At 34.9% G+C, this 18588-nt stretch overlaps 4 protein-coding genes across 5 annotated transcripts in view; 1 reads left to right on the forward strand and 3 right to left on the reverse strand.

Moving 5' to 3' along the window:
• The window catches only part of LOC104819477 (serine/threonine-protein kinase SRK2J), a 4782-nt gene extending 2766 nt beyond the window's left edge, over nt 1-2016 (reverse strand). Inside the window, exons 1-5 of the mRNA XM_010549565.1 lie at nt 1804-2016; nt 1386-1460; nt 1069-1170; nt 503-556; nt 123-215 (exon numbers count right to left, since the gene is read on the reverse strand). Of these exons, the coding sequence (XP_010547867.1) occupies nt 123-215; nt 503-556; nt 1069-1170; nt 1386-1460; nt 1804-1923 (444 nt within the window). The 5' untranslated portion in view covers nt 1924-2016. The remainder of the gene's footprint in view (nt 1-122; nt 216-502; nt 557-1068; nt 1171-1385; nt 1461-1803) is intronic.
• A 1492-nt stretch (nt 2017-3508) lies between these two features.
• On the reverse strand, nt 3509-5715 carry LOC104819478 (acyl-coenzyme A thioesterase 13). Its single transcript, XM_010549566.2, has 3 exons — nt 5405-5715; nt 4868-5011; nt 3509-3807 (listed from the first exon to the last, which is right to left on the reverse strand). Exons 1-3 carry the CDS (start codon nt 5588-5590, stop codon nt 3664-3666), a joined length of 474 nt encoding a protein of 157 aa, XP_010547868.1. The 5' UTR covers nt 5591-5715; the 3' UTR covers nt 3509-3663.
• A 2454-nt stretch (nt 5716-8169) lies between these two features.
• LOC104819481 (filament-like plant protein 3) lies at nt 8170-11641 on the forward strand. 2 transcript variants are annotated; one of them, XM_010549569.1, is made up of 6 exons: nt 8170-8411; nt 8518-8584; nt 8800-8920; nt 9093-9258; nt 9366-10837; nt 11163-11641. In XM_010549569.1, exons 3-6 carry the CDS (start codon nt 8810-8812, stop codon nt 11499-11501), a joined length of 2088 nt encoding a protein of 695 aa, XP_010547871.1. In that variant the 5' UTR covers nt 8170-8411; nt 8518-8584; nt 8800-8809; the 3' UTR covers nt 11502-11641. The 2 variants fall into 2 exon arrangements, with proteins under 2 accessions (XP_010547871.1, XP_010547870.1); XM_010549568.1 differs by having other exon boundaries at nt 8518-8920.
• LOC104819480 (fatty acid amide hydrolase-like) lies at nt 11615-17311 on the reverse strand. The gene is made up of 20 exons (XM_010549567.1): nt 17169-17311; nt 16516-16625; nt 14929-14992; nt 14612-14799; nt 14395-14524; nt 14243-14320; nt 13960-14107; nt 13755-13867; nt 13585-13660; nt 13429-13500; nt 13308-13359; nt 13141-13212; nt 12973-13053; nt 12795-12898; nt 12620-12712; nt 12482-12550; nt 12335-12399; nt 12187-12248; nt 12004-12099; nt 11615-11925 (listed from the first exon to the last, which is right to left on the reverse strand). The coding sequence occupies exons 1-20, from the start codon at nt 17266-17268 to the stop codon at nt 11863-11865; spliced, it is 1836 nt and encodes a 611-aa protein (XP_010547869.1). The 5' UTR covers nt 17269-17311; the 3' UTR covers nt 11615-11862.
• Between the last annotated feature and the right edge of the window lie 1277 nt (nt 17312-18588).

The raw sequence follows: 18588 nt of genomic DNA on the forward strand, positions 1-18588 counted from the left end.
ACGGTACTATATATATATATATATATATATATATATATTACACAGAGTTTTCGAATTAGAAAATTACGTCGATTCATCATTAACCATTTTCGAAAACCAACGAAATAAAAATTTTAAAAAACCTTGGAGTAGCCAAAATCGCAGATTTTCAGACGAGGGGCTGGGCTTCCGTCGAGCAACGTGTTCTCCAGTTTCAGATCTCTGTGGCATATTTGCTGCGAAGTTTCAAAAGATTCAGAGGAAAATGTATATTGATTTTTAAATTTTTATTGAGGTCAGTCGTATAACTAACTTCATATGGTTTAATTTACTTTTATTTGAATTCCGGATGTAACTAAGAGTATCCCCAAAATACTTTTAGGGCATATATTATTTATTTTATTTTGTGGTTCATTGCTGCGTTACATCGTTTTGCTACGTATGCATTTTTGCTGCAGTATAGTCATATTTAGGGTAAAAAAATTTGGAAAATTAAGAGAGGAGAAAAGTAAATAATAATTACCATAGTATGCAGGTAATGGACCCCACAAATGAGCTGCTGAAAGAAATATCTTGCCTGAAAGGAATTAATTAATAAAAAAGCAAATATGTGAATTGTAATCAGTTGAAAATGTGAAATGACTTGACCTTATGGAGCAAGTGGAAAGGGGCCAAAAACATAACCCCTATGAACTTAGGTTATTTAAATTTTTATCAAGTTCGATCTTGTCACAATCGTATTTGCCAATATAATTTTTTAATATTTATAAATATTTAAATTGAAATTAACAAAAAAAAAGTAAGGATAATTTTGTAATTTCTAATAAATAGAATGGGTATTCTTGTTATTAAAAAATTAAAATAATTCCATAATTTTGAGAAAGATTAAAAGAAAATTTTGTAACTAAAAGTAATTTCTTATTTTTTGATAAATACAAAGGATATTTCGAAAGTTTTAATAAATACAAAATCCAAATCCGAATCTAACTTAAATGTAATATCAACTAGATTCCGAATTGTTTGAGTATCCGAAAACGTTGACCAACCCTAACCCCGTTGAAATTAAGTTTGACCATTTCATTTTCATACCTCGGCTTCGCTAAATCTACCGGCGTTGCAAATTCGGTCGAACAGCTCTCCGCCGGCTGCGAATTCCATCACAATGCCGAGATGCGTCGGCGTCAGAACCACCTATTCCGTACATGAACCACAAAAAAAACAAATTAACTTTTAAAAAAATTCCAAACTTAAGATAATTTTAAACGTTGTTTTGTTCCGAATTTAAATTTTAAAATTTGGAGAAAAACATTTGTACAAAATTTTTCGAGATTAGTATGAGTTTCGATTCAAGATATCCAATTACAATTTTTTTTTTAAAAAAATAATATAAAAATTACTGCACTTACCTCCTTAAAACGGATAATATTAGGATGCTTGAGAGATCTATGGTTGATTATTTCCCTCGCAACGTTCTCGTCTATCTGTTAATCATTCGTTTGGTTATAAAAAAAACGGACAGATTCATCAACAAGACATTCGAAAAACAGAAAAAAAAACGAAAGAAAAAAAGGTTTTTAAAAAAAAAATCTTAATTTTGATCTAAGCCATGCTCATGCTTTGCATGCTGATCAATTACCCTATCGAGCTTGTGATCTTTCAGCCCTAATCGATGCTCACGTTTTTCTTTTCATATTTCTCAGAAGAAATTCGAATGAGATGCAACATGAACTAAGAATACAAACAAATAAAGTAAATTATGGGTAAACTGAAAGAAAATAAGCTGTGGATCGATGATTCTTTTTTTAAAAAAAATTTAAGTGAAACCTTGTAGCCTCGGTCGATGAATTTCACTGCAACGAGCTCCTTTGTTTCCTTGTGACGCATAAGGCGAGCAAACCCGAAATTCCCAGAACCCAAATCCTTCATCATCTCGTACTTCTCCATCTGTACTCTCAAGCTTAATCAAAGAACTGTGGGTTCATAACGTGTGTATATATATATATATATATAGATATACATATATCATTGTATATGGAGTTATGTGTTTATTATTGGGTAGAGAAGTTTTTATATATATATATATATATAGAAAAGAAAGTTAAGGGCATGGGCCAATAGGAGAAAAAGCACAAAGAGAAAAAAATAATGGTAATGTTATTTTTTGCGTACCTAATGCACCAACATGAATATCTTTTTACCAAAGTAACAAAACACACACACACACACACACACCGAATAATATTAATTTAGCCTAATTAAAACGTCAATCATGAAATTCAATTGATTTCGGTGCATCTGTAAGAAAAAGAGTTAATTATAATACAGTTCTCCTCCTTCACATGCATTCAATGATTAGATGTAGAAAAAATTTTAATAGAAATATAGGGATATCCAAATTGAAAAATAGAAAATACTAGAAAATTTTTATTTATACTATCAAATCATATTTTAAAATTTTTATTATTTTAATAATTAAATTATAATATTTCAGGTGTAGAATATAAATACATTAGGGTGTCAATAATAATAATAATAATAATAGAGACGAACCGATTGCAGGAAATTCAACGGTCTTTTCTAACGTCAAAGCTGTCATTTAATTAAAAGTACTGTTCATGCGTTACAAAAATGAGTTAGTGGCGTTGAACCAAAAAAATCTGATGCTAAAGAAAGACTTAAGAGCAAACGATTATTAAAAAAAATGAAGCGAGAGGAGGTCACATTGATGACAAATTTCTGTGTTTCCCTTTAATTTCTCGTTTATTTGTAATAAATATGGAAGGTGTGGATGGTTGCTATCAATTTGATATAATTTTATTTAATTTAAATGGATTTGATTTGGTTTAATTTGGTAATAGATTTCTTTCTTTCTTTTTTAATTTCTTCATTTGAAATAAACAGATAATTTTTTCTTTAACTTTAAATGCTCAAATTTGACAATAAGATGATTTATACACAAGATACAAATGTATATTTATCGATGTAGGAGAAGATATCCGATGATTTCACCACGAAAGCTCAAGCATTAGGACAATGAATATGTTTTATATAATTAATTTTACATAAAAAAATCAAATAAAAAAATCATGTTTTCACGTGAAAATCCAACAAAAATAAAAAATTTTGGTTTTTAATTGTTTTTTTCAATAAAATAATTTACCAAGTTTTTTAAAAAAGAAATCTATTAAATTTTGATTGGATATTTTTTACTTTTTTGGATTCCAAAAACCCAAATATCTATCCATTCAATCCCTAAATTTGATTTCTTTCATATATTTTTATATTGCCAAGCAGTTATTTTACTTCAATTTTATTAGGAGTATACTGAGAGATTTTTGTTTGATGGATTCGATTTATTCAAGGGAAAAATAAACAAAAAGAGCGATTTATTTCAGCCAACATAAATCTTATCCTGATACCATTTTATCTTTATAAATTATTAATTAAATAATTAATAAAATCTTAAGAGATCGTCATCGGACCCTAGTAGTAGTAACTACGAGTCAAAAGTGAACAAAACAAATTGAAATAAAATATATGTTTATTTTTATTTCGAATTTTCGTTTAAAGACGAGCATTTTAATTCATTATACACTAATGTGATGAATTATTGTAAAAAAAAAGGCCATTGACGGTAAAAAAAAAAAGTATAGAGAAAGAAGCCATTAAAACCAGAGAGACCCTTCAGAGCTTACTAGTGATAGCTAGGTATTTGGTATGGCGGCCTTGAGCTATAATCTTGCCAGTCTTCTTCTTCCTCAGTTCGACGCTCACGACAGCAACAGCCTTACCGACACGCAGCGATTTGGCTTCAATCTCTATCTCCTCCTGTAATAAAAGAGAGAGCACAAAGTAAGGAGGAAATCAATGATCCAACTTTTGTACTCGCAGTTCTATCAGTAAAAGAGTTGTGCTACAAGTATTGTCAGATCTGAATTCATGTAAATGCTGTTCCTTTTCAATGTTTCCGAGGCAAACAAGTTGAACCCAAGTTGGCAATTATATAGCAGATCAATCTTCTGCATCAACAACAATCTTGTAACGTATAGAAAAATTGTGATTGGCTTCCTCTTTCTCTTCAATTTGCTCATCTTCTGCAATTTTTCCTACTTGGCAGATTGCATTCACATCATTTCCAGTTCTCAATCTGCATAATATCATGGTACCAAACACGGGGAGAAAAAATCGAGATGCTCCTCATCCTAAGACATAGTTTGGATATGTTAATGTATGGAAAGAACATATTCAACATCTAGAAGATTCAATAAAAAAAAAGACAACATGACAGTTTGAAGGAAAATGCAAATGGAGCAACAGTGGGAACTTGACATATTAAATAAATGGAAAGAGCAAACAAAAAGGAAGAAATCTCAACGCAAAGGGAAGTCGAATATTGTGCAAGAAAATGGAAACACAACAAGAGGATGGCTACATAAAGGAAGCGTGCACAATCATAGGGCGTGTCGAGTTTTTACAAGAAAAGAGAGTGGAGAGCAAACTTGTGTGAGAACTATATGTATGGAAAACAATAGTGAGAGTTACTTGAGAGATAATATGTTGTATTTGATGTGGGCTTTAAAATAACAGGCGAACCGATCAGATTGTCTAGACGATTCTCGAGTTACACAGGGTGCGCACGACACAAAGAGTGTATGCATTAACAGAATTTCTTGTGGTAAGATGTTTTGTTTAGAGGCAGTGAAACATGTGGTTGAATGCTAAAACCAAGTGTACTTGATTTTTGCCAAAGAAATAGAATTTGAGTGTTTGAGTACATTATCACTTGGCATCAAGGCCATGTTGATGATGTTTGATGTTGATGCCGATGTCGATGATTTCAGACCCAACCAAACAGTAAAGGGAATTTAAGAGAAGGAAGAAAACTTACATCAACATAAGCAGCGTCAAGGTATGAAACATTGATCTCGACCGAAACTCCCGTCTGTGGAGCTCCGAGAGTGAATATCACTGCAGAACCTACCAGATCCACCAGCGTCGCCGTCGCTCCGCCGTGCAAGAAATTACCTGAATTCTGAGTTCCACCAAAATTGGAAAACCAAAATCTGAATTCCACCAAAATTGAAGTTATCGATTTCTTCCACAAAAAAAAACCCAGATTGGAAAATATTCCCGGGAAAACAAACAGCCCCGTTCGAAATTAGAGTAGACGACTACATGAGGACGGATTGAAGCAATTTTAGTAACAAACTCTTTGATAAACCCCATTTCCAGAGCTTTTCCGGAAACCAAACAGACCGCTGATCGGAATTAGATTTAGGGTTTACGCAGAAAAAGGGAAAGCATAGTTGAAGAATGAAGAAAGAGATTATTGATTATGTGGAAGATCGTGGTCGGACGTGGGTTGATGTATATATACAACTATACATATACGAAGATAAAAATGCCCAAGAAAGAGAGGTTTTACCAGGAGACGAGGAGGGACTTTCATGGAGCAGATGACGCGACCACGCTCGATCAGCTCAATTTTAAGGCATCCCGCAAAAAACCGCTCAAAGAATCTGTCTGGCATCGTATTTTTGGATCCACTGCTGTCGTCGCCTTCATCGCCTGCTTTCCCTTCTAGATATCGTTTCACAGTTTCAATGTCCATGGCGTCCCTGGAAATTTTCCCACTTCTCCCCCACAGGACAAGATTATGATATCAATTCATAATTGTTGGAAATTGAATCGCGTTGGGGGACGGGGAAAAGGGATTTTTTTAAAAAAAAAAAGAAATTGAATTAGCATTTTTTCCCCTTCACAAATTGAATCACATTTAATTTATTTGTTTTAGCTCTACCGAAAATGAAATATGTCTTTTTTTTCACTAATTTTTTTTTGTCATGTTTAAAACGAAAAAAAAAGGCCTTGACTAAACGAAAAAGAAATGGAGATTAGTGGGGGAAGTGATAATTGAAGATCTAGAAACAACTTCAAAAAATTTCTAGAAAAAATAAATAAATTAAAAGTCAAAATGTACAATTTTATATCTGATCATGTTGTGATATGAAAAAATAATAATAATAATCGAGTGAAAGAAGGTAATTTAATTCTTACGAAATCGAATAGTTACTAGTTATTCGGTGTGTTGGTTTCATTACGAAGATTAAAAAAAAGTTTTCTATTAAAATTAAAATTTTACACAAGGTTTGAATAAGAGACCACTATCGTTTATTTCAAGATTCTACCAATTAATGAATTAAAATAAAATTATCTTATGGTATCCACAAGTTAGTCTCTATACTTTTTTTTTTTAGATACAATTTATATTACAAACTTATTTAGATGACATAATTGATCCAATTAATACAGATCTGATTTGATATGTGTTGGCTCACGTAATGATTATTGAAAATAATCCAACAATCTATAACCCATTCAGACCTACACATATAATCACTGGTTGGTATGTATAACAATTTCGATTTCATATTTGTTATTCTTATCAACAATTCAACAATTTCATCTATGAAAACATACTGATCTAAGAACCATATTAATTTTAGAATTGTGAGTTAGCCATATGATTTATAATATACGTTTCTTTCCAAATTTAAAGTTCAAATTTGGAACAAAACATATATTTTATCTTCATTTTATCGGTTGAATTATCTGATAACTATAATAGTATTCGTAGTATTTCATGACAAGATGTATCAAAATATCCAAATACATTGTTAAGGGTTGCAATATAAAAATTACGATTATGGATAAATATAAACATACGTATTTTTTTACCGGTTATTTTTTGTTAGATCAACATCTTAATTGTTTTAAAAAGCGAAATTCACCTTAACCAAAGTTATGCAAAACCTTTATTTCTTTACAAAAATAGTATCAATCTCCCACTAAAACATTATATATGAAAGATATACTCATACGAACAACACACTCGAGAAAACTATTGATGATTTTTTTAAAAGAAAATCTCATATAAATATGCCGGCTTTTTAAAATGTGTCAAATAAATACATTAATTTTAATTTGATAATATAATATCCCAAATATTAAAATATGTCAAATTAATATATCAACTTCTGAAATTGAAGTCAATTCCTAATCAACACCTTTATAGGTTTGTTAAAAAAAGTCTAAATCGGTTTGGAACTTGGTTGGGAATTACTCTTAATTTCAAAGTCAATTTTACACATTTTTAAGAGTTGATACATTAACTTGATATGTTTTAAAATTTTAGAGTATGATATTATCGAATTAAAAATTAAGTTATTTATTTGATATATTTTGACAATTAGAGTATTTATATGAAATTTTTCCAAATTTTTTTTTGGAAAGATTAGTATGCTTGGAAAATAAACTGACCTTTTCTGAATCTAACAAATACATATCATTTAGTTATTGAAGCGTTCTTTCTTGTAGTCAAGTGACAATATTTGCGATGCAGACAATTGAACACAAAGGATCTAAACACCAAATGAGAAAATTGTTTATTTATTTATTTATAAATCGAATGTCTGGACCAAATTTATTTTCGAAAGGACCGGAAAAACACAAAGGCGAATATCAACTCTAAATGTTAGAAAAGATGTTTTTGCTCCACTCCATATCATATCAGTTGAACCATTCAATTTTGGATATAAAATTAATTTTTATTAATGAGTTCGGACCATTTAGAGAGACCATTTGGTTGTTTTAAAATATAAACGGAGAAATTTTTCAAGTTTATCGCGTCAATGTGTACAAAATGGAATGTGTACACATATAATCATAGTTGAAGAATGAAGAAAGAGATTATTGATTATGTGGAAGATCGTGGTCGGACGTGGGTTGATGTATATATACAACTATACATATACGAAGATAAAAATGCCCAATCAATTTTTTTTGAAGAAAATTGGTTAAAATATGGTTAGTCTTCTAATAATTTTTTGTATGTAATTAAAACTTGATTTTATAATAGTATTAATATTACCCAATTAATCTTTTTGAGATATACACCACCGGAGATAGGAGTCGAATGTCTGGACCAATAGGCAAATGGGTCACGAAATGTCTCAGTCGTAGAAAAACAATCAAATCAAAACAGAATCCGAATAAATTAAGCCAAAATCATTTATATTACGAAAATAATAATAATTGTTAACCAATTAGAAGATTATTAAATTAAATAAATCAATTATCCGCCAAAAAAAAAATCCTAATTTACAAACTGTCCGCACATTCAGAACTTCAAATCCCCGGATTTCTACTGACATTCACAGATCTGTGCCAGACTTTTCGATGAAATCAGATCAAAGAAGATTCTTCTTCTTCTTCTTCCTCTACAATTTTTGATAATCACGTTGCGCAATATCTTTCATCGTCATCTTCTTCCCCCATTCCTTTTTAGCTTTCCTGTTGTTTCTGTGTGTTTGGCTGTAACAGTAATGGCGAATTTCTGAAAGAACTGAAAAAAGGGGGGGAAAAAGAAAAAGGTGTTTGGCATTTTTCGTTTTCCTTTTCACATTTTCTCATGTGGGTCTCAATCTCTTAGCTGTTTCCTTCGCTGATGGTTTCATTTTTCTTCGCTGTTCTTTTCAGAACATGGGTGCTAGACTTTCCGGGCCAGTTTCTCCACTGAATCTTCTCTGATGGCGTGAATTTTGAGGTACTTGTTTGGTGCCATGTTACGTTAAGAGGTTGCTCAAGTTTTACACCTCAAGCAATCACCAAACCGGAAATTCGAATCTCGGGAAATTCCGCTTGAAGATTTTCTAGTTAGTGGCCGATTTGGTCGGGGAGTAGATTCTAAGGGAGATCAGAAATCGCCCACCAGAAACGGCTTATGTTCGAAATAAACTGAGATGGGAGTCTGAATTTTAGGTGGTCGAAGATGGATCGGAGGAGTTGGCTATGGCGAAGAAAGTCGTCGGAGAAAAGCCCCGGCGAAACAGAGAGTTCGGGTTCCATTTCTTCCCATTCCGAGAGATTTTCAGATGATCAGGTAACATCCGATCGTGATTGTGTTATCCATAGATTTCTTCACAAATTAGAATGCACCCAAAAGACATACATTGGTAGACGACATATGGGTTTTGTTCTTAATAGTTCTGTGCCCTCCCTAAGCCTCACCTAGTAGCAATTGATGTGCTGTTTCTTGGTTTGTGAATCCTCAGAGATCACAATCACCAGACTTAACCTCTAAAGCTGCAACAATGGAGGAGGATGTCACAGCCGACATCAAGACCCTGTCTGAGAAACTCTCCTCTGCTCTTCTGAATGTCAGTCTCAAAGAGGAGCTTGTCAAGCAGCATGCCAGGGTGGCCGAGGAAGCTGTCTCGGGTACGTATGAGACGTCGAACTCGATGTTCTTTGTGCTGCCCGTTGGTTATGGATGAATGTGCATTACCATGTTTCTCCTTCTTTTGTATCGGTTCTTTGGGTGCTAGGCTGGGAAAAGGCGGAAAAGGAAGTTTCCGCTCTAAAGCAACAACTTGAAGCTTCTGTGAGTAAGAATTCAGCTCTCGAGGATCGGGTTGGCCATCTCGATTGTGCACTGAAAGAATGTGTCAGGCAACTCCGGCAAGGAAGAGAGGATCAAGATCAGAAGATCCAAGAAGCTGTCAACAAGAGATGCCAAGAGTTGGAAATTAGGAAGTCTGAGCTCGAGACCCAAGTCGAGGAGCTCAGAGCCAAGGAGGGGGCTGCTGCATCAGTTTACAACGACCTTCACCCGAAACTCGAGCTTTTAGAGAGAGAAAACTCAACTTTGAAGCTTCAACTTGTTTCGAAATCCGAGGAGCTGGAGATTAGAACCATAGAGAGGGACTTGAGCACTCAAGCAGCTGAATCTGCTAGTAAACAACAGTTGGAGGGCATAAAAAAGTTGACTAAGCTTGAAGCAGAGTGCAGGAAATTGAAAGCCATGGCAAGGAAATCGTCGAATTACCATGATCGGAAATCTCAACTAGATAACCAATTCGATGACAGCGAGAAATTGTCTTCGACTGAAAATGATACGAGCAAGACACGTTGTGACACCGAGCTCAGCACCTCTGAGAAGGTTATCAGAAAAACCCTGAATTCTCCTAAGGTAGAAATCAATCTCATGGATGATTTTCTTGAAATGGAAAAGCTTGCGGCTCTTCCGGATCCTGAACTGGGAAACAGGCATTCAGAATCTGGCAAGGCATCAGAGAAGCCCAATGCTCAATTAAAGCATGAACTCGAAACCTCACTTTGTAGGATCTCTGAGCTTGAGGAGAAGGTAGAGATGGTAGAGGTGGAAAAGCTGCAGCTGGAAATGGCTCTGGATGAATCCCGAACTCAGATCGAGGCATTGCAAAGTCAATTAAGGGATACAGAGGGGAAGCTATCCGAGTTGAGGAAAATGAGCACTCGGAATCAGGAACTAGAGATGTCTCTGGCGGAATCAGAAAAGCAACTCGAGGATCTGCAAAATCAGCTAAACAAAGCGCAAGTGAATTCTTCGGATCTAGAGACAACAAAAGCAGAAAAGCTGGAACTGGCCATCTGTTTAAATGGGACCAAGAAGCAGCTTGAGGCATCTCAAAATCGGCTTAGGGACACAGAGAAAAAAATAACAGATCTTCAAACTCTGCTCCGTCTAGCAAATGATGCAAAAGAAGCGGCCGAGGAGAATGAAAAAGCTGCAAACTTCAAGATGGAAACGGCAGAGACAAGGCTCAGAGACGTTGAAGCAGAGGCCAAAGCCTTAACCCTGAAAATTTCTTCTTTGGAAGATAGTGTGGAAATGGAACGTGTCTTATCGTCCAAACATTTGGCACAGTGCCAAGAACTGAAGGACGAGATCTCGAAACTAAAGCACGAAGTTTTGCAAGACGGGGAAGATGAACTCTACGATGTGAAAGGGTTTGATGATGATTTCAAGCTGAAGCAGGTCAGTTTATCTTCTCAGCTCTGAATGTGGCATTCATAGATGCATCTTTATGAACACACAAATGGCCAATCTTGACACGAGGAAAATATTTATATGCAAGATGCACAAAATCCCGAATTCGATTTCTCATGCGAGACAGAGGTAGACAAGATAAAGGTCAATCGCGGGTTAACTACTTAGACCGCCTCTCGGAAAACGTTATGCTGACAAAAAAATTGCCCTTGAATTTACTCGGCAAACTATCTTGCTTATTGGCATAAGCATAGCCTCCAGGACATGAAGTTTCTTGTTTGTTAAAACTTCTTACGTTGTCATGAATTGACAGGATAAGGAACTAGCAGCGGCAGCTGCCAAATTCGCAGAGTGCCAGAAAACAATAGCTTCCCTGGGCGAGCGGTTGAAATCTCTCGCTACGCTCGAAGATTTCTTGCTTGAATCTGAGGACCCATCAACTCAAAAGAACCTGGATGATGGTCAGTTGAATCTAACTAATACAACGAATTCCGAATCCTCTAATAGAAGTAGAGAGTACATAAACGATTCTCCGAGAAACCGAAGCCATGAGGAGGTTTCCCTTCCCTCGGCCCAATTCGATTCATCCTCAAGAAGCCGAAACGGACTCGAGAGGTTTCTGAACAGAGGCAAGAGTGTAAGGAGGATGTAACTTTTTTTTCTCTCTTTTAAATTATCTGATTTCACCTCTGTTAATATCAAGCACATGCTACAGAGCTATATGCAAATACATGAATATATATAAAGCAAGACTACAGTGAAAAATCGAAAAATAATACCCTTTTCATCTCATCAACTGCCTTCTTGTTGCTTACAGATATCGGTTTATTTACTTTCGGGGTATGTTGCATCTACGTATTACAAGTTTGCAACTTTGCAGGACTTAGAACAGAAACACGAGCATCATCTGAATGTTATAAAGGGACATAGTCCGAGTGTTTTCATGCGATGGGCCGAAACACAATCTTATTTTCAGACAGGCAACCGTTTTCAACACAAACCTCTCCGCTGTATTAGTTATTGTTGAGCAGATCATAGTAAACCTCCGGTTTTCTGCAGTCTTGCCGGCACAAGACCTGCGACCAGATCAAATTAGAATCGAAATATATTCCGTAAATGATCTCGAACATGGCACCAAATGATGATGCAAGCACCTGCATCGCGAACGCGAGATGAATAAGTGTTGCTTCAGACCAAGGCTTCCCTATGAACTGAATACCGATTGGCAAACCGTCTTTGTCGTATCCAACCTGCAGATAAAGAAATTCTGTTTCTGTTTCCGGAGGATCGGGAAACGGAAAGATTTGAGAATACCGATCGGGTTTTGCAGAATGTACCGGAACAGTTACAGCGGGTAACCCGAGAAAATTTCCGGCTATCTGATACTGAACCAGTGCAGCTGCAATTGTGGGAATTCTCATTTGAATTAGCATGAAAATTTGTAAGAGAGAGCATTGGCTGGCAACATCTTATGAATACATTTACCTCCGTTGATGTAGTCAAGTTCACCTGTCTGAAGAGCATCATCCAGAATCGGGTAAGCAGTTACACTGTTCGGAAACAAAAAGATCAATTTTGTTGTCAGAAATTGTTCGAGCCTCTGCTTGCATGACCAAAATGAACAAAGAATACCCGGTTGTCGGCACAACGATAACATCGGCCTTCTCAAATATTCTCCGATGAATTTGCTTCTGACGGTTCCTGTTATATTGATGGACGACATTAGTGCAAGCAACTGGTTAAACTTTAAGAAGATTCTATGTTACTGACCTCATTTTCTGAGCCATCACATAGTCTTTGCCGCTGAAAGCGCCATATAAACCGAGAGCCACTCTCACGTCCCATCCAAGTTCGGAGTAGTTTCTGTTTCAATGCAGAGCATCAGTGTCAGAAACCCGAATATCGTATCGAACCATCCATCATCATCATCATCATCATCACTCACATTTTCCCGAGATATGAGCTGAGCGAAGCGATACATTCAGTACCCATAGTCAGATAGTGAGCAAGACGCATCGCTTCTATGTCTGGTATCGACACCTCGACGGTCTTTCTTACACATGAAAACGCACGTAGTCGGAAAACGATGATGTTTTTTGTTACAGAAGTTTCATGAATTGTACCTTCCAGTTGTAGTTTTCACAGAGCCGAAGCAGAGCTTCGGAACAACATAGTCTTATGTCACTGCTGCAGTCATTGAACCACTAACAACACAAAAGGGAAAAAATGCTGAAGAAATGAGATCTGAAACAGAAAGAAATCGCATCAGTAAGACGAAAACAAGGCCGAACCTTTTCATATTTTGCCAGTCGGATGTCTGTGATTCCCGTCGTTGAGTTCAGCATCGGAAACGACAATCGCCGCTGGTACAAGTGAGAAGAAGATTAAAACAGAAGAGACTCTGAAAAGAAAGATTGTTTATGGCAAATGATTGTATCAGATCAAAAGCTTATTTTACCGGTGAAGTTATCGGCTCTTCTGATGGAAGCTGACCGCTAATGGCTGTGTATCTAAGAGGAACGAGGAAATAAGAAATCGGAAAGCATTCGTTCGGGGTTATGTAATATGCGATCGCTTACACGATGAACGCGTCCTCTACCGTGGCTGCAAGAACTCCGACCATTCCAAGCGTCCAGTTCAAAGGAATGACTCTACATTGAACAGAATCTCACAGGAACTGTTACCACAACAGAGATTATGTTCCTGTGATTAGGAAATAAAACCGTTTTTCCTACCCCGAATGCGGAATACGGCCAAAGGTCGGTTTAAATCCAACAATGCCGCAAAGTGCTGCAGGCAATCTCACAGATCCTGTGGGGAAAGGAAAGAACAAGAAAACCTTTTTTCAAATCGATTTCTTGAATTGAAACTTGATGAAAAAAAGGAGGTGATACAGAAATATGACCTCCGCCATCGACACCGAGGGCAACTGGGCACAATCCCGCAGCCACGACGGCAGCAGACCCACTTGAAGATCCTCCGCTAATCCTAACTCTGTTGTACGGATTTCTTGTTGCCCTGTTGTGCTCAGACAGAACCACACGTACGGCTTTGTCATATTTTCGGAAGGCAAGATCGGAAACCCGAGTGGTTAACGGCCTTAGTCTTACCCGTAATGAGGATTGATGCCGCTTGTTCCAGCGCCAAGCTCGTGCATATTTGTCTTTCCTACGAGTATGGCTCCACATTGCCTTAGCCGCTCAACGCAACATGCATCCCTACTGCACTGTCTGAATCTTTGCAGCCACTTCGTTCCTCCTAGACCAAACAAGGCAGAGAGAGAGAGAGAGAGAGAGAGAGAGAGAGAGAGAGAGAGAGAGAGAGAGAGAGATATCAGAATTTTCAGACAAGCATCAACTGATGAAGAAGCGTCACTTTCTACAAAGGACAAACCTGTGGTTGGATATGGAAGACAGTCGATCTCGTCTTTGACAGCGACAAGAACTCCATCAAGAACAGAGATTTGCTCTCCTGCAAGAATTATATGCGTTGCTTGAATTGCACCACACTGGTATGAGATTTACGTGCAGATCCAAAACGGAAACCTTTTTTATATCTGAGAGTTGACTCCTTAGCTTGTTTCAGAATGTCGCTCGCATCACAGCTGACGAAGAACGACATTTCCAGATTCGAGCCGTCGGATTCTTTAACGGATGCTATAAACCTCTCGGCAACCTCAACAAAAAGGTTTCAGAAGAGAATTTAGCGGAACCCGAAAGGCGAAAAGGAAACTTTCTGCGAAAGAAATGGTGAGAACGTTACCATCGTAGGAGTTATGTCTCCTGAGGAATAGGCTCTTGCATAGTCAAGTACTGTCCAGTGGCGAAACCCAACTTCTGTCCCTTCCGTTGAGTTTCTTGTGTCCCAAGGCAGGCAATCTACAGCTTCTTTCACTCGTTTTGAAGGGGAAGAATCGTGATCTACGTTTTTCACTTGTTTTTCTTCGAAATCTAAAAAAAAAAAAAAAAAAAGTTCGAGAATAAATAGATACACCTACAAGTTCGGAAATTAATATTACACCAAAATTATAAGTTAAAGAATTTTTAAGGTATTTTTTTTCTTATTATTATTACTGTTACCATGATGAAAGGAGTGAGAAGGAATGAACATGGGTGATTCCTCGAGCCGTGCCTCCGTTACGAACTGCCACGATAACACACCCTTTTAATTCATTAGACTCATCATAAATTTGTGCAATGTGAATATATTAAAAAAACGCATTATGGCGGGATTGGATTTAAGTAAACTATAACCGAAAGATCCAAAACCATATCTCAACAACTTCCTTCCCATATCTGTTTGGGTTTTTTTTTTTTTACCGTAAATCACAAATTGGTAAACGAAAATATCTCATTTATATATACGTTAGGGTAACAACATATAATATAGTAGTAACGAAATCAGAAAATTTAGACGGGACAACTAATTTAACGTGAAAAACTTCTTCGATACAAAAAATAAAAATCATAGAACCGTAATCCATTGAAAAAATTCACTATAAATCTAAAATTTTTGGATTACAACGTCCGAACTACCGTCTCAAATAGACAAGAGATATAATACCAAAATTTTTTAACATCAATCCAATATTCAAACCTCGATAAATTCGAAAGAGCAAGATTTATCTTAGGTAATCAATAATTATGTATCTTATAATTACGGTAACCAAATTCCAATCTCTCCGTAGAAATCAAAATTTTAAAGGGTTATGAATAAGCGTACTACTAAATTACAACTCAAACCAAGAAGAGATGACCGTCCGAATTTTCAGATCACTTGGACATATGCCGTTGGATATAGTTTTTGAGCTTAAATTTTTGTAATGTAATTTTATCATGTTAAGGTAATTTTTAATATGAATTCCCAAGTTTACATTTAATATTAGATGCAAGAGTATATAAATTTATTTGTTAAAATAAAAAATGTATTAAACAAGTAAAATTATATGGATTTTTATATATTTCCTTAATAGATATGAATATTATAAAATTACTTTCTTTTTGAAATATGGGTAGTAGAATTTTTATTTCTTTGATTTTGAGGCTTGGGGTGGGTAATAAGTAGAATTTATTTTTTTTATTATTAATACATTTACCATTACCAAAAAAATTAAGAAAATATGGCAGCTCGGTGGGTTTAACGTATAAGTTTTCGGCATAAAAAAAATTTAGTTAACATAATAAATAAAATTAAGGAGTAATTGTTTCGATTTGTACATTCAACAACAATACGCAACCAAAGCAACTTGTCATTAAGGATCTAATTAAATTCGTTTACTTTTTTTATGACATTATAAAAATATGCGACCTTGGTGTTTCCAAGTAACACACCTATCAATTCACATATTCGTCCGGAATTAGTAGATCTATTTACAATTTTTATGTTATCCTATGGTTTCATTTATTATTTAATTCGTTTATTTCTAAAAAAATAATATTCATTTTGCAACGAAAATTTTATTTCTTTGTTCTTTTCAGTTATTTTTATATCGGGTTCGGATTAGGTTAATTAGGTTTAAAAGAAATATATATCTAATTAGTTTTTTTAAATCTTACCCCAAATGTTATATCGCTACTTATGTGAAAGATAAATATGAAACGGTCCATGAAACTGAAAAAATAAAAATAAGAAGAAGATATTAATACTAATTGATTGCAATTGATTACCTTATTGATGAAGTTTTTCCTCTTAACAAAATATACCAGCAACATACCCAGAACCGGGACCTCCACAAACCAGGCGAAGATCTTCACCAATACACCTGCCATTCTCGGTGCTATATATACACACATATATATATATATATATATATATATTATCAAAATATATAAACTTTTCGAAAGGAATTAATTAATTTTAAAAAAGTTACCATAGATACGTACACTCGAATTACATATATATATATCCGTCCACACACACACACATCCATATATATAATCGAGTTTCCTCAGATATCTTTGTTTTGAGTTATAAAGTGATTGATTCATGGGTTTCTGTTTGTTATAAAACAGTAAAATGCTCGATATATTTCATGTAACAGATGTTTCATGACATTATTTGCCTATTAATTTCATGTTCTTATAGAAGTTTACCATGTCGTGTTCATCCAAAAATCTAATACATAGCAGGAAAAAAAAAAGAAAGCGGAAGATTTACACATCGCTATAGAAAATATTATGGGAGTTTGAAAGATTGCCAACTCAATACGAAAATTAGACTATAAAAATCGGAACAGAAGAAAATAAAAATCCAAGAAGGTTATAATTTATATATATATATATATATATATAAGGGAGAAAGAAAAAAAACAGACAGAGACCTTTAACATCGGGAGAGATGTACATTTGATCGCTGCGACTGTCGAAATCAGCGTCGTCAAGGGGTTTGTACGCAACGCCTTCCACCTTCCACCAACCCATCTTTTTTTTTTTTATCTATTACGATCAAAGCCTACGGGCACTGTCTCAGCCGTTCTTTATACATGATACAACATATACATATATATATATATATATGTATATTATTATATACATGCCCAAAGTCACGTGCGATTTTACGTGGTTACGCTTGTATTGTGTTGAACGCCGTTCAGGACCACTTAGTATAACAAAAAAAAAAAAAAAATAGACCAATGATACAACCGATGGGTTTGAAACTCATTGAATAATTAATGACTGTTGAATTTTTCTACAAGGAATAATGATTAGTCTTATTGAACGAATCAATATATATTGGCAAAAGAAAAATTACAAAATGTATCCATAGTCATTTTTATTCCTCATAATATTTGTATATATGTCTAATACACTCTGTCCAACTTGGGACAAAAATTTCGACAATCATGCGAATCCCTAGTTCTGTCGCTACTGCGTCATATTATGTCGCTATTTTCTGTTGCGATGGGAATTTCGTTGCAACCTCCGTCACATTGAATAGTTTTTCTTGCAGCGAGTAGAGAGGTCTTACCGTAAATGTTAACAAGGGTTTTTCATGAGACCGAAAGCCAGATATCCGTGAGTATCTATATCCGTATGAACAATTAAATTAAATATTCATAAAATTATACACTATTTGATCCAAAAATACATTTAAAGTATAAAAAATTGATATATTTTCGAACGATTATAGATTCATATAAATTTTTTCAAACATATTGATTTTTGAAGTTAAAATTTAGATATTTTGGTAAGTAATTTAAAGAAAATTGGCGGTATTTTGGGGTTTTTTTTGTATATTTGGGATATCCGTGAATAACTCTTACTAATAAAATGAAATTCAAACCCGAATCCCTTGTATGTGTTTTTAATTTCATTACACCCGTCTTCATTTTCGTTTAAAGTCGAATATCTGTTTTCCGGGTACCATACGAAACATGTTGCGGCTTTGGAAAGACGAAAGAAATAAGTTAAAAAAGAATAATCTTTTATAAAGTCTTTGCAAATAAAAAATAAACACTGTGAAATTTTTAAGAAAATAATTTCGCTGAAACTATGCAAAACATTTTGAAAATAAAGAATATAATATCCTATCATCAGTGATATAAATTTATATGACCTTGTGAGTATTTTATCGGGAAAGGGCTTTTTACTCTCCCATGGGAGAAATGACTTTTCAATGTTCCACGAGCATCATTTGCCATTGGCAAATTACTATTTTAGAATAACATTTGTGAAATTACTCTTCTCTCCCTCGTTCTCTTCCATAATAACGAAGGAAACTTTTGAGACGGCGATTCCGAA

This window comes from Tarenaya hassleriana, unplaced genomic scaffold, assembly GCF_000463585.1.
Source record: "Tarenaya hassleriana unplaced genomic scaffold, ASM46358v1 Cleome3, whole genome shotgun sequence".
NCBI classification, from domain to species: Eukaryota; Viridiplantae; Streptophyta; class Magnoliopsida; order Brassicales; family Cleomaceae; genus Tarenaya; species Tarenaya hassleriana.

Excerpts from the sequence above, each read along its gene's own strand:
- LOC104819481 (XM_010549568.1), top strand. The coding sequence starts at position 8,810 with ATGGATCGGAGGAGTTGGCTATGGCGAAGAAAGTCGTCGGAGAAAAGC. Across the intron at positions 8,921-9,092 it reads AGAGATTTTCAGATGATCAG|AGATCACAATCACCAGACTT; the intron begins GTAACATCCGAT and ends GTGAATCCTCAG. Across the intron at positions 10,838-11,162 it reads ATGATTTCAAGCTGAAGCAG|GATAAGGAACTAGCAGCGGC; the intron begins GTCAGTTTATCT and ends ATGAATTGACAG.
- LOC104819478 (XM_010549566.2), bottom strand. The coding sequence starts at position 5,590 with ATGGACATTGAAACTGTGAAACGATATCTAGAAGGGAAAGCAGGCGAT. Across the intron at positions 5,012-5,404 it reads AAGTCCCTCCTCGTCTCCTG|AATTCAGGTAATTTCTTGCA; the intron begins GTAAAACCTCTC and ends GGTGGAACTCAG. Across the intron at positions 3,808-4,867 it reads TTGACGCTGCTTATGTTGAT|GAGGAGATAGAGATTGAAGC; the intron begins GTAAGTTTTCTT and ends CTTTTATTACAG.
- LOC104819480 (XM_010549567.1), bottom strand. The coding sequence starts at position 17,268 with ATGGGTTGGTGGAAGGTGGAAGGCGTTGCGTACAAACCCCTTGACGAC. Across the intron at positions 13,868-13,959 it reads GGCATCAATCCTCATTACGG|GGCAACAAGAAATCCGTACA; the intron begins GTAAGACTAAGG and ends TGAGCACAACAG. Across the intron at positions 12,100-12,186 it reads TACCCGCTGTAACTGTTCCG|GTTGGATACGACAAAGACGG; the intron begins GTACATTCTGCA and ends CTTTATCTGCAG.